The sequence below is a fragment of the Vipera ursinii genome (genome assembly GCF_947247035.1).
Source record: "Vipera ursinii genome assembly, chromosome: 2".
Lineage (NCBI taxonomy): Eukaryota > Metazoa > Chordata > Lepidosauria > Squamata > Viperidae > Vipera > Vipera ursinii.
Genome location: NC_139513.1, coordinates 124,246,023 through 124,260,866, shown reverse-complemented (window position 1 = coordinate 124,260,866; position 14,844 = coordinate 124,246,023). Strand labels below are relative to the sequence as shown.

General features: G+C 37.9%; 2 protein-coding genes across 8 annotated transcripts in view; one reads left to right on the top strand and one right to left on the bottom strand.

Annotated features, from left to right (window-relative positions):
• Positions 1-10,541, top strand: part of ANAPC11 (anaphase promoting complex subunit 11) — a 127,223-nt gene extending 116,682 nt beyond the window's left edge. The window contains exons 1-4 of one of the 7 annotated variants that reach the window (XM_083353954.1): positions 7,517-7,579; positions 9,154-9,256; positions 9,729-9,868; positions 9,950-10,541. In XM_083353954.1, coding sequence (XP_083210080.1) covers positions 9,760-9,868; positions 9,950-10,095 — 255 coding nt within the window. In that variant the 5' untranslated portion in view covers positions 7,517-7,579; positions 9,154-9,256; positions 9,729-9,759 and the 3' untranslated portion in view covers positions 10,096-10,541. Of the gene's footprint in view, positions 1-7,482; positions 7,643-7,747; positions 7,857-9,153; positions 9,257-9,728; positions 9,869-9,949 lie in introns of those variants that run through there. The other 6 variants (XM_083353956.1, XM_083353953.1, XM_083353952.1 and 3 more) reach the window with 6 other exon arrangements.
• ALYREF (Aly/REF export factor) lies at positions 2,611-7,490 on the bottom strand. The gene is made up of 6 exons (XM_083353950.1): positions 7,189-7,490; positions 6,641-6,772; positions 5,253-5,400; positions 4,842-4,905; positions 3,768-3,939; positions 2,611-2,915 (listed from the first exon to the last, which is right to left on the bottom strand). Exons 1-6 carry the CDS (start codon positions 7,417-7,419, stop codon positions 2,901-2,903), a joined length of 762 nt encoding a protein of 253 aa, XP_083210076.1. The 5' UTR covers positions 7,420-7,490; the 3' UTR covers positions 2,611-2,900.
• Positions 10,542-14,844: the final 4,303 nt, after the last annotated feature.

Genomic DNA, 14,844 nt, shown 5'->3' with positions numbered 1-14,844 from the left:
GTTGACTGCCACTTTGATGCCGGACGTTTCGCATTAGTGGGAAGTTCTTCCAAGAACTTCAAAACGAATAACTCTTTGACAGCTGCCTAATTTAACGGTTCTCGCTTCGGTACGTCAGATTGAACAAAATACCCTTTACTGTTCCTGTGTGTACACTTACAAGCTGCAGTCCGTTCCCTTCCAGCTTTGCTTTCTAAATTTAAGCAAAGACTACAGCAGTCTTGCTTAATCCCAATATAACTGGAGAGCGACTTGTTCTCCAATATTCATTGAGGCAGGGGTCTTCAAACTTGGCCCTTTTATGACTTGTGGACTTCAACTCCCAGAATTCCTCAGCCAGCTTTGCTGGCTGAGGAATTCTGGGAGTTGAAGTCCACAAGTCATAAAAGGGCCAAGTTTGAAGACCCCCGCATTGAGGCTATAATCCTATGAATTTTATTAGGATTATAGAAGAGGGAGGGCCGCAAAGAATCACTGTGTAAACCTGTATAGGCAGTGACGTCTTGTGCGGTCGCCTGGGTCGGTTTTGCTTTGGCTCATTGCCTTGCTGTAATTTTGCGAAACACCATTGTACAAGACCAGTTTTAATAATAGCAACTAAACTAAGACTGGCAGATAGATCACCCTGAAACCCTCCCAACCATCTTGATAAGTTATGGCGTTTGTGTGCTATAGTGTTGTTTCCAAATAATTTCCGACTCTGCGACTCCGTGGACAAATAGCAGGCCAGGCTCCCGTCCTTCACCGTTTCCCGGAGTTTGTCCAAATTCATGTTCATTGCGTCGATGGTACTATCTAACCATCTCGTGTTATACTGCAATTCCTACTTATAGCAATTGAGCGCTGCCTTAATTTATTATGACCAATAGCTGGCCAAACATCATTTGGTAAAGAAGTGGCAAAATTCTTAGCATAAAGTACTTATATTTGCATTCCGATTGTTGATTTTATACTTTTCACAATATTCCTCATTAACCATTCCACAATTTCTACATGTTACATATTCTATAATCGCTTCATTTGGGGCTGCTTTTTCATAGTTTTTCCAAATAATGATGTCCAATTTCAAAGAAGTATATCTTTTTCACTGCCCTAGGAAAATACCCGCAGATCTATCAATAAAATTAAACACACTGGCTAACATAAAAATCCCAATAGTATTTCAAAACGAACAGTCATATTAAGTTTCTTTACAAAAGTAAGGAATTTTTGGGTTTCCAGATGTTGCTTAACTATAACTTCATTAGCTATTGAGAACTGTTCAATAACACTGAAGGATCGTTTCTTCTTACATTATGCCGTAGTAAATTACCAAGTTTTAAGTCTGTGTACTATTTTTATAGCTTTGATATACATTAGAAGAGCTCTTGTTTAGACCAGTATTTCCTACTAATGTATCTGCAAGATTATGAAAAGTATGCTGCCTCCTTATATAAAACTGAATATAGTTCACACATTATATGGATGTTGAAATTAAGGACAAATGGCAGTAGTGTTTCCACTTTATATTAATGCATTTTGTCACTTCCTTGTCCATACCAAGTCATCTTTCAAGTGTATGGTTAAGCTTTTTATCATTATATGCCTTAATTAGATTGAATGTAAGGCATTTACATCTGAACATTTTTTCCAAAATATTTACTGTTACACATGTAAATTACAGAAAGTCATATATTACTATTTTCCCAACATCTAGCACCTACATGTTTCATTGCTATGTAAGAGTATTTTTTGTTAAATATCTTAAGTAATATTAAGAAACTTCCATCAGCTGTTACTCCTGCATAACTTTGATATCCTGCTATATCTATTTTTTCAAATTATTGATGCATTCTAGTTTCAACATTAGGATATTCTGATGTTGAAGGGGCAATGTACCAATAACTAAACAGGCATTAATGCTTTTTAGTCTGAACTTAGAACATGTTGAGGATGCTAGAAAAGAGAGGTGGTGTCTTGGGTACAATTACTGCAATTACCCCTTAGGTATCTCACCCACCAAAGATGTAAGTTTTCACATTAGTCTGATATTTACTCCATCCCACACCAGTTAAGATCTAGAAATAGTCTTAATCCATTACATAATACGCCACAGCATAGACCATTACAAATGTCTTTAGATTTACTTAAAATAAGAATTCAATAGGGAATTAAAAGTTGAAAGACTAAATCTTTACTTGGCATGTTGGTGTCACTGAATTTTCACAGCAACTATTTTACAGTAAAAATACTGAGGTGGGACCAGCACTGAACTTTGGAATCAAGTGTTAAATACAAAACAACTTTAACAAGAAATTTACTCCCTCCCCATGACCTCCAAAGTCAGCTTCACCAGGGAACATCACCTCCCTGCAACAGTAGTCACAATGGTGGCTTTCGCACAAACCGAAGAAGTCAGCACACAGAAGATGGTGAGATGCAGTTTACAAACCCCTTCTGGAGCAGGTGGAGGAGGGAGACCTGAGAGAACAGAATCCCTCCTCATGGGAAGGGCGATCAGCACCAACTATTTAGCTGGGGACTAGCAGGCAGTCTGCTTCCCCTATTCATCTTTGCTTTTGCAGCCCCAAGGCTAGGCTCCAGCTGCAACATGAAGCAGACATTTACAGCTCTAGACACATTTCTATTTTATTACTGCCAAAGTGAAAAAGCCACTTTGGCCCAACAGGCAACCAGTAAAATTTTTCCCAAAAATAACTCAGTACAAAACAGATCTGTTTCAGAATTTAAAAAAAAGAAAGAAACCTTTACATGAGTTTAAAACCTATTTCAAAACATAAAAGTAAAACAAATTCCATTCTTGATATTAGTAGCCGCCGCTATACACCCTTTCCCTCCCACTAGGGAGCATGGAATGAGATGTCTGCAGTCCTTTCCATGCATGTGACGCATCATCAGATTTAACTGGTATCCATCTAGAAAGAAAGGAAAAGACAATTATTTGGCTGTAAACAAGTAAAAACTTAAGAAAGCAACAGGCTACTCTGGTATTGCATATTTTGCAATAAATCATTTCAAGGTAGATTCACACCCAGAAAAGGTTTTTTTTCACACAATTTGCAATTTCAGCATTAAAGTATTTGGAAGAGTACACTCCCCAAATTCTAGATTTTCACGAGTCTTTAAAAAAGATGGAGTTCTTTTCTTATATATGTATGCATAAATATCTGAACCTATGTCAATTTAAATACAGGCTGATTTAATACATGCTAATTGTCAGGGATCATCATTCAGTAGCAGCGGAGATGTAATAGACCATGATTTTGATTCTATGTTTCACTAGTGCCACGGCCTTAGAGATAACCATGCATGTATTATACATTCATGCATGTGTACATTTGTGCACGCAGAAATAAAATTCTAGTTCCAAATAATGTTTGATTATTATAAAATGCAGTTTATCCAATCTGACCCAAGCAGAATAGCAATTAAAAAAGCAAAATATGGTTACATTCATGAAACATGTAGAGTTTAGAACTGCTATTACATTATAGAACTTGATTTCTTTTGTGGTTCAACACATGTTCTACCATGTTAATTTCAATAAATATGATCAGATAACCATAAATATGATCAGATAACCATACTAGAATCATAATCAACTAGTGTTGTCAGGACTGCCTTCATATTAATGTTGTTTTCATACCCAGGAGGATTATACAAGCAACTGAAAACACACATGCCAATCAGCTATTCAACTAAACATTACTGCAAAGTTACTCATTGGGGCAACATTCTGCCTCCATCTTCTTCAATACATTACTTACCCTAGCATTATAAGCATCCAACTGTGCATCCAATTCTTCTGCAGAGAGCTGCTGTTTGGAACTCCTACCAGCCCCTCTGCCTCTGCCTCTATTGCCACGACTGCCTCGTCTGTTGCCACCGCCAAAGCCACCTGAGCCACCACGGTTTCTTGTCATACCTCCTCTATTTACACTAATATCAAAAAAGATACTAAATTAGAGGTGCTCAGACATACATAAGTGAAAATGCAATGTATATCAGTTTAGAAGCTAATGTAAAAGTGAGCATTATGACAGAACATGATTAACAAAACACAAAAGTGAATCGTATCTGATATCTCTTATAAACTGGAGGCCCTTTGAGTACAATTACTTTAGAAAAATACAAAATTTCTCTAGCCTCTATTTTAGGTACAAGGGCAAGTAATACGCAATAGGCCTACTTTGGTTTATGATAATAATTAACAATATGAGTGAATCAAAACTCTGTATTAGAAAATCTTTTTGCTGGACAGCAGGGTTGCAATATGAAGTATATAAGATCAAATACCAATTTTGGCTATTTGAGGAATTGCAATGTAACTAATTTGGAAAGTGATAAAAGTGCCACTATCCCCATTTTAATCTTGTTTCAGCAATCATGACTAATCAATTACCAAGAAATTTGGTCTGTTTATTCTTTGTAAATTTAATTTTCCATTTTTTTCTAAAGTTAGACAACTAATTTAAAGAAAATAAAAGATACAAATATATATTAGTGTGTGTGTGCGCACATACACACACAGAAAATGAATTGAATAGTCTATTGAGTGAGGAATAAACACATTGTAACATGTTTTCCCCTTATTTTTCCCCTTACATACAAATGACTGGTCTACATGTTAGCTACCCCAATCTGTTGAGCGAGCTCTGCTTAAGTATGATTACACATTTTTAAGTTAAAAATTCAACTTCAAGTTTTCTGTAAGAATACAGCAGACTCCACTACTGTCTGTAGTAATAATATACTGATGCTACCACAAAATCCTGAAAACTGTAGGCTACAGCATAATCAATCTTAATTAAAGAAATGAACATTAAGGTAAGTTTTTTAACCTCTGTATTGGTCTCCTCTGTGTATCTATCTGTGATGTAACCAGCTGAATGTTCATGGGACGTCCTAAGAATAATAAAAAGAATCAATGTCCATGATTATCATAACAACTTAAAATAAATCTAGCAGTCAAAAATGCCAATAGAAAATGGTCAGGAAAAGATCCATTCAGAAAAGATGAATCTCCCTCTTCTAGCATTGATTTCTATGCTGGGCACATAGAGGGAGAATGGAGCACTGAACACTCTTCTACCAATCCACTACTCCATTACATTGTATTCCATACACTTGCCCTAAATGTAGATCCTTGTCACCTAAGGAGAATGCTTATATACAAGTAGTTGGTTAATTACCTAAACCATGTCAGATCATCCTTGTGTAACCCACAATATGATTAGCAAGTAGATACATACCATCCAAAGGAACGCAATTGTATTGCTTCATAGCCTTCAGAGCATCAGCTTTCCTCTCAAAATGGACATCTGCAGTACCTAGACTACGTCCAGAACGATCATAGTGTACTGCTGCCTTCTTCAGTGTCCCAAATTCTGCAAAAAGCTCCTGAAAAAATGGAAAAGTAACATTAATGTATCTGAGAATGTAACAGGTTCTTTAAGTTTATTCAGAAAGCCTAGAAATGTGTAATAGAGGACAATATATCCCTACGCATGTAATTTTGCTCTTATGTCTATAAAATAGTCCTCATGTTAAGGTTGCCTTTTTCCTGCTTCAACTGATATTTAAAGATTTATACTTTATAATCTCCCAATCAATCTATTTTCTATACTTGCCCACCTCAATCAAGTAACTCTGGGCAGCAACAATTCTAAAGCAATTAAAACCAGTACAAAATATGTACTGGTTGAGAAAATTGTAATATAAACGCAAAAGTTCTCCAATAAATCAGTTTATTTATAACCAGTGAGGCTAGTATTTTTAGAATATTAAAAAACTGCTCATAATATTCACATCAAAATGTTTACTGATTTTTCCATTTATATCAGTGTTCCTCCAAAGGAAATAAAAACAGCTTAGATACAAAATCTGTTTTGTAAATGTTTCAGTTCTGAGAATGGACAGAGCTATAACAGCTGACCAACATCCTCTTGTGAGCCTAACAGTCTAATGTGGATTTGAACCTGAACCTTCCCCAGCCAATATTCTAATAGTGTTTCTCAACCTTGCTAACTCTGAGATGTATGGACTTCAACTCCCAGAATTCTTCAGCCAGCATCCTCAAAATTGTCAAGGTTGGGGAACATTCTAATCACTACACTATTATCTGTCTCTTAGCTTCTTTATCCTAGGATTTGGTCTAGAGATAGCAGTAACATTTCATCAATAGTTTTTCAATAAAGAACTGAAGCTGCATTTGAATTAGATAAACTTTTTTTTTGCAGTTTCAAGAACAAGGCAAAAGATTTGTTCAACAATATAAATGGGCCACCCAGAATAAAAGTTCCTTTAACAGATGAAACATTTGTACTACCAGAATGTTCAAAAGTACCCGAAAGTTGGTTTGCAATAAAGCAGAATTGCTCAAATATTTTATAACAAAACAATATATGCTATTACTTTCAAAATATAGCAAATCAACGTTGAATATTATGACTAATATATGCTACAGGCTGATGCTAGAATCAATTCTGTCATAAATTCATTTCAGAAAGATTTTACCAGACTAAAATGTTCTAATCAATACTAATGTAGTATTGTCAGAAAATAAACGAAAGCTATGATAAATGCCATAGTTTATTCCATTTACGCACTATCCAGGATCCTTTATTAAGAACAAACATACCTGTATGTCTGCATCTGAAACACCAAAATCCAGATTAGAGACAAGGAGCTTTCCACCCGTTTCCACGCCAGCCCCAGGGCCAAAGCAACTCTCGAACAAATCATGTTGCCACTTTTCAGGGAGCTGTTTTGGCTGTGAAGAGAACGAGTTCCGATTAGTGTAACCCCATCTTCTTTATTCGGCTCAACATTTTAATTTCCTTTTGTTTCCCAAATTTATGGTCTAAACCAGGGGTAGGCAACCTCGGCTCTTTTATGACTCGTGGACTTCAACTCCCAGAATTCCTGAGCCAGCTATGCTGGCTCAGGAATTCTGGGAGTTGAAGTCCACGAGTCATAAAAGAGCCGAGGTTGCCGACTCCTGGTCTAAACGAAACCAAAGTACACCAGGATACCGAACCAGACCGCAAATTCCAACAGAGAGCGTCCCTCCTTAAAGACGCCGGAGAATTTCGCCCCACTCTGCTTCCCCGATAAACTTAAAATGCCGCTACTCCGTCTCGACCATGCCCAATATTCGATGGAAGAACCTCCTAAGAGAGGCCTTACCCGGCTATACGGCGCGGGCCTGTTCCTGCCGCCTCCCCGGGACAGAGCGGCTCTGTTCCGGACGGGGCCGCCTCCGCCTGCGCGCCCAGCTCCGCCTCGCCCAGCTCCGCCGCCTCGACCCGTAGCTCCTCTTCCCCGGCCTCGACCACCGCCGGCTCGGCCACCTCCGCCTCGCTGACTCCTGTTCAGCTTGATAATGTCGTCCAAAGACATATCCATTTTGTCGCCCATGATGGCGGCTCCCTCCGGCTCCTGGGCCTACACTTCCGCCCGCGCTATACCGGGGACCGGAAACGGATAAGGCTGGATTAAGAAATGGAAGGGTGAAAAGAGCGTAAGCGGACAAGCTTGGTTTCGTGAAAGAAAGAAGAGGCTGCCTTCCCTTGGCGAGGTTTTATATAGGAACGGGGGCCTGAGAGAGGGCGGGGACCTTCCTATGTGGTGGCTGGGAAGAGTTGAGTTTGGGCGCGAAGGTTGGCGCGGGGGGGGGGCGGCGGCGGCTGTTGGTGGGAGGTGCGGTGGGTGGAGCTTTCTTTTAGCCTTTGGCTTTTTCGGGGGGGGGGAGGGGGAAGAGAAAGAAACGCAGACGGCGTTCACAGGGGCCTCTGAAGCGCTGTCACCCTAGTGACGTGTTAGCCTTATGTTTGCGAACTTAACAACTTATTTAGGTAAACCCCGGAATGAGTGTGTTGTGCGAAGCCAGCCAGTGTGACGTGTTTTCACTTTCCGAGCCTTTTCTCTCGACACAGTGGCAGAACTGCATTTTTTTTGTTGTTCATCCGTTGCCTCCCTTATTTTTCCTAGCGCCGTAATAAAAGTGTTATAAACAATCAAGACAATAGGATAGTAACAGCAAGGAAATGCCTCGGGAGTATTAATCCAACTTTGGAATTGCGCGGAATGTTTTATCTGACTAAAAATAATAGAAAGCAATGGCAAAAATGAATTCTGCCCCTTTCTCCGAAGGTGGGGCTTAATTAAACAATATTGTTATAAATTTGCAGTGCTAGAGCAAGTAAAGAAAAATGTAATGGCGAAGCTAGTAATTAATGAGAAACCTGCCAAATTTTTCCTGAGGGTTAGTATTGGAGAGTCAAACAGTTTTTTTATAGAGTTTATGATGTGATTTATTTTAGCATTTGGCTGTGTTTGCATGCAGTAAAATTACAGCAATTGAGTTTTGCCGGTATAAATTGTAGAAGAGGTTTTTCCATTATATTAGTTTTGGTGAAAAGGCAAGTTAGATTTTAATTAATACCTTCAAAAATTGCAACTTAGAACTTATTGGAAATAGGACTTGGAATAGGTCAAAGATTGCATGATTGAATGGGTGCCAAATTTGAATACTGTAATAGAGATGTAAAGATGGAAATTTCAATAGCAGAAACAAGAATAAATTTACTCCAAATATTGTTCTCAAGAGAAAATTGTGACAAGATGTTTTATCATTGCTGTATTACTCCACTGTAGCATGTCCTAATTGCTACAGTTAGTAAATGATTTTGTAGAAACTGTTGGAAGTGCAATGAGCAAGGTGGATAATTTTTTGTCCTATGTAATGGCAATTCAGTAAAGCTCAATGGTTTTGGAAAATAATATATATTACAATGAGACAAATTTTGAAAATTGACTTCTCTTTGCAACCAGACACATTTTTATTAAATTTTACTAAACCGTATATTTCTTCCAAGTGTGCAGAACTAATGTTGTATATGCTAATTGTATAAGAAAGTAAATGATGCGTCATAACTTTATAATTAACTACATAGTGAAAAACTAACCTCTATTACATTTTAGATTCTATGATTATTTTTGTTCTTTTTATGCTTTTATTCTTATATGAATTTCATGTTTCATGGTTTATAGTCTTTTCTAAAATTCTTAATACAATTTTAAAGAATTTAATACCTAAAGCAACTTTATTTTTTTTGTTCGCCTATGCTATTTTCTTAATTAAACATCCAGTTTCAAGCAAAAGAGAAGTGTTTTATGGAATCTAAGAATTGTCCCCAAGGACTTCTGCCAAGTGAGAGCCAATCCATATCTTCTTAATGCCATCTTTTATTTGGTAAATGCAATAGATTATATTTATCATACATTTATAATTTACATGAACCTTTGCTTACCATTCAAAAGAGACAGTTTAAAAAGGAAACAAAAAGACCAAAACACCTTCTCACCAGCAATCAACATCCAGATAAACAGAGATTAACACCAGGATTAATAGCAGACCAACAATCAAGCTATAAACAGTAAACCACTAACTAGCAAGAAGATACCACTCCCACTGATAAGGCAAACTAATGCCATCCCTTTTAGCACTGAAAATGTTCCCTAGTTGAGTAATAAAGTTTCTACAAGAAAGCAACCAAGGAGTACCAAGTTTTAACTTTTAGCAAAAATGATGACACAGAACTGTTAAAAGCTATGAAGCTGTATGGAAAATATGCTATTTTAAACAACACAATTTTTCATATTTAAGCTATATAAAAAACAACAAAAAAGTTGCAATTAACCTTTTTTTTCTTTCTCCCCTTCAGATACTATTCTGACCTTACTAGTCTGGATACAATGAAGGTGAAAATCAAGAGCTGGCATGGAGTTGCTTCCTGGCTCTGGGTTGCTAATGATGAGAACTGCGGCATTTGTCGAATGGCTTTTAATGGATGCTGCCCTGACTGTAAATATTAATCTTATTTTTTTTGTCTTCTTGAGCTGAGTATTCCTTTGATTTTGCCCTGTTAACATTTATGTTTTACAGGTAAGGTACCTGGAGATGATTGTCCTCTTGTGTGGGGACAGTGTTCACACTGCTTCCACATGCACTGCATACTGAAGTGGCTTAATTCTCAACAAGTTCAACAGCATTGTCCAATGTGCCGACAGGAATGGAAGTTTAAAGAGTGACTCTGACAAGATTTCTCCCTCTTTTCTTCCCCAGCTTCCTTTGAATCTCATGAATTCACAAAGCTTGTTGAGATTCATCCCTTTGTGTCCCCTGAATGTACATACATTCTGAGTTGCCAGAATTGCTAGTATCACTCTAGAATCGAGAAGAAAACTGTTATTGTGTATTACAATATTTTCTCAATGCCATCATCCTATATACAGATGTCCCAACATATGGTATGACATCAGCTCAGCTCTCAAAGTCTATAAAATGCGAAGAGTGATGACTGTCGGTATGAAGGCTACAAGCAAGTAAACCTCCAGGTTCAATTTTAGTAATTGAAATGCAATAAGATTGATTTGTGTAAGAGAGGTATCTCAGCTGTATTTTTATTAAGTCTATTGTTTTAAATACTGTTGTAAAATGTGTACTTTCAACTTCAATATAAAACACCCAAATTTCACTTTTCTCGTGATACGTATTATTGATGCCGTGCTTTAATATACAAAAAAAAATCTTAATTTCTTGACCCTTTGTAGTTTTAGGCCTCAATTTTAACTTCATAATATGACATTGACTTGTTCAAAACAGAGAAAACAGTAATTCAGAGGTGTCAAACTGCTGGCCTGTGGGCCAGCTGCATCATGTGGAGGCCGTGCCCACCCCAGCTCCAACAATGCGAAAAGTCATGATACGTCGCGAACACGTCACGTGATGCAGTGAGTTTGACACCCATGCAGTAGTTTTACTAATATAGATTTTTGATTAAGATCTAAAATTGACCAGTCCATAGCTCAGGCTTCTGCCAGCATTTTGATGCACACTTGGCGCACGATACCATAATTGTTAATTGTTTATTCTGTGAGTCTTAATAACACCATCAGGATTATAAGCGGATATATTAAAACCAACTTGCTGGCTTCCTGCTCTGAGCCACATAGCACTGCCAGCCTTACGAAGGCAAGATGCAGTAGTGAGAATACAGAAAAATAATCAACAACTCAGTCCTACCAATGCTGACCTTCCTCATTTATCAGCAGGAAGACTCAAATCAAGGAAACCTCCACTGGCACTTGCACAACATCTGCCCAACAGTTTTAACATCAATTCCCAATGGAAAGCCAAATGAATCACTAAACGCCCAGTTATAGAAAAACATATAAATGACCCTCATAAAAGTGCCAGGCTTTGAACTATCATGTCAGCAATGGACAATCCTGAATAGGATTCGTACCTCACACGCCATCTGCCGGGACTCTATAAATGGGGCATAGTATCCTCCCCTCAAATGTGACTGCAGGATCCCATGTCAAACTAGATCGTGACCGGCTGTAAGGTGAGGGCATATACTGGTCCATTATCTTTTTTAAAAATATATAAACAATGCTGCACTTCAATGGTTAAATGCTCTAGACCAGAGGTCAAACCGCCAGCCCGCAGGCTGGATGCGTCACAAGAAAATCGTGCCCAACCCATTGCTAGTAATGGGGAAAAAGTTCCAATACGTTGTGCAACATCATGTGACACCGTGAGTTTGACATGTCTGGTCTAGTCATTGATATTTGAACATAGATTTTTTTTTACATTTATATTTCATTGGGTTGTACTAATCTAGTTGAAATGTTAATTTACATTGCTAGTCCATGTATGACATGCCATACACTAAATAATTACCCCATCTTTATTATTTTATAAATAGTTCAAGATGGCAAACACACTTAATATATAGGTAAAGGTTCCCCCGCACATGCGTGCTAGTCGTTTCCAACTCTAGGGGCCAGTGCTCATCTCCGTTTCAAAGCCAAAGAGCCAGCGCTTGTCCAAGGACATCTCCGTGGTCATGTGGCCAGCATGAATAGATGCCAAAGGCGCACGGAACACTGTTACCTTCCTACCGTAGTGGTCCCTATTTTTTTACTTGCATTTTTACGTGCTTTCGAACTGCTAGGTTGGCAGAAGCTGGGACGAGTAACAGGCGCTCACTCTGTTACGCGGCACTTGGGATTTGACCTGCCAAACTGCCGACCTTCTGATCGACAAGCTCAGCGTCCTAACCCACTGAGCCACTGCGTCCCTACTTAATATATACTTTTCTCCTATTTTCCCCACAACAGCAACCCTATGAGATCAGTTGGACTGAAAGAATTATTTCGTCCAAGGTCTCTCATCTGACTTTCATGCCTAAGGTGACATTAGAACTTAATCTCCTGATTAACCACTACACCAAACTGGCTGCGTTTGTTCTTAAAAGACTTATCAGATCTTTTTTATTCCCAAGTAATAAATGAGATCACTTGTACAGGATGGTTCCAATGAATTCTTTGATTCATTCCTTACAATGCTCCTGGCATGTTTCAACCCAGATTGTTGTCAATGCTTTTGACGGTTAAACAGAGATGATGGAATAAAACTTATGGGAAAGGAAGCAATATTCATGATCTTTTTTCAGTCAAATGTTTATTTATGGCAAAAGATTCCAGCACTAGCTTAGTTTCGTAGCTATGCAGCTACAAATTAGCTGTTTCCAGAGTTTCATCCTGATGGTGCAATCTGCTGGATATGCCACCCCTGCCTTCAGTGTGCAATTGAAGCTCTTTATGCTATTCAAATGAAAGGTGATGCTAACTAAATAGCCATCAAGGAAAAATTCTCTGCTTAAAAGAATTACCTACCTCTTTTGATGATCTCTGGAATCTTCCCAAGCATAGAGAATTGTGCTTTTTTGCCACAAAACATGACACCATGGTATTGCTAGACGCAACAGAACACTACAATTATCTATAGTTAAAAAATATGCTCTTCCTCAAAGTTCCCCAAAGTTTGTTCCCCTGAGCAAATTTTAATTAAAACGAAAATTGTATTCTTGTGCCTGCTCTATTTTATTTTTAGCTGCAGTACCTAATTTTGGTTTAGCTGATTTTCTGTTTTCTATAGTCTATAGTTCTATCAAGCCATGTTTTGATCAATGTTAAATAAACTTTAATTGACTAGTATTCACACAACACTAAATTTAAGGGAAATATTTTTTTCTTATGGGACTAAAATTTGGAGGGAGGGCAACTGAGGGCATGTTTCCTTTTGTAGAAAAAAAATTGAGTGTTGAGATAAAGGAACAGTAGGTGTGAAGTTTCACTGAGGCTTAACACCATTACTCTACATCTTTTGATGGCTAAGTATTGACAAAAAAGTCATGTTTCTAAATTGAGGGTTTTGTTACCAAATTATGATGACAGAATCTGGAGTTTTGCAGGATCTTAGCTAAGTCACGAATTGTAGTGGCTGTTTGTGTATGTGTGGCTTTTGAAATTTCTGGAATTTGAAATAGCTGAAAACTGGCAGTGATTTTTATCTTCTTTGGAGAATGAAACACAATGTAACTTCTTAAAATACTCTTTTTACAGTTTATTATTTTGGACTGCTGTTGGGGCTTTACTTTATAAACTGTATACATTTTGTTATACAACAATAGAACAATAGGCATACTGTATACCATATCACTGATACATGAGTTATCACAATAAAAGTAAACTGGATTAGTATTTTTTTAGATGAGCCAGATACCATAAGAGGGCAGCAACAAACACTGTATCTTGTTTGTAGAAGAGTAAAAAATATAAATCAGGAATCTGGTTTTCCAACTAGCAATTCTTTTTAAGCTATTCTTTTAAGGCAAAAAATATTTTCATGGACTGATGATGAAGTGAGCTGCAATTCATAAAAGATTATGACTTTTAATAAAGTTTATTAGCTGGAGAAGGTGCTCCCAGGGCTCCTGGTTTATATTCTCCTTGGTAATTGATCAGCATTTTACTATAGCTGCGAACGGTCTACTTGAAAGAACAAACCTTTATTCTGTTAAAATTAAAAACATCATTCTCACCATCCTGTTTTAGCAAGAAACAATCTCCCATCCCAGAATCAAGGATCACATACAGTTACAGGTAGTCCTTGACTTACAACAGCTTGTTAGTGATGATTCAAAGTTACAACGGCACTGAAAAAAGAGACTTGTGACTGTTTTTCTCCCTTTTACAACCCTTGCAGCATCTCCATGGTCATGTGATCAAAATTCAGACACTTTGCAACTGGTTCATATTTTATCATGATTGCAGCGCTCCAGGGTCAAGTTAATAGCTTTTTGGACCTGACAAGCAAAGTCAATGGGGAACCCAGATTCATTTAACAACCATGTTACTAACTTAACTGCAATGACTCACTGGACAACTGTGGCAAGAAAGTAGTAAAATAGGGCAAAACTCACTCAACAAATGTCTCTTTTAGCAATATAAATTTTGGGCTCAATTGTGGTGGTTGAGTACTACCTTTACAACAGACAGCCAAAAATGCAGATATTTGCATTGCAGATAAATACAATGCTGGAAAGGGCTTGACAGCAGCCCAGTTAACCCCTTGTTAACTATCAGAGCCTCTTGTAAAAATAGATTTTAAATTGTTTACTGATGCGAGATTCGAGAAATAAAGCAAACCCAGAAAAACCCAAGACCACTGAGCTTATCTTTAGACTAATGTGCCAAAGTCAGATTTCGTTGCAGTGCAGTATATAGGGAAGGATCCGGCAGGAATATCGACCGTGTGTTCCCACGACCCACTGAGCCAGAAACTATCCAGCTGCAAGTCTTCCTCGTTATGTGATGTTTCGGTGTACCTACAAGGGCAGAAAAGAAAATGGGCTTCCGTGACCCACGGGGTTCGGTTAGCCGCGGGTGTTTGCTGCACGCAAGGCTCTTCAAACTTGGCCCTTTTAT

What these genes read in the sequence shown, in the direction of transcription:
- ALYREF (XM_083353950.1), bottom strand. Translation starts at nt 7,419, where the DNA reads ATGGGCGACAAAATGGATATGTCTTTGGACGACATTATCAAGCTGAAC. An exon ending in GGCCCGCGCCGTATAGCCGG is followed by an intron (nt 6,773 to 7,188) that starts GTAAGGCCTCTC and finishes TTCTCTTCACAG; the next exon opens with CCAAAACAGCTCCCTGAAAA. An exon ending in TTTCAGATGCAGACATACAG is followed by an intron (nt 5,401 to 6,640) that starts GTATGTTTGTTC and finishes CCATTTTTTCAG; the next exon opens with GAGCTTTTTGCAGAATTTGG.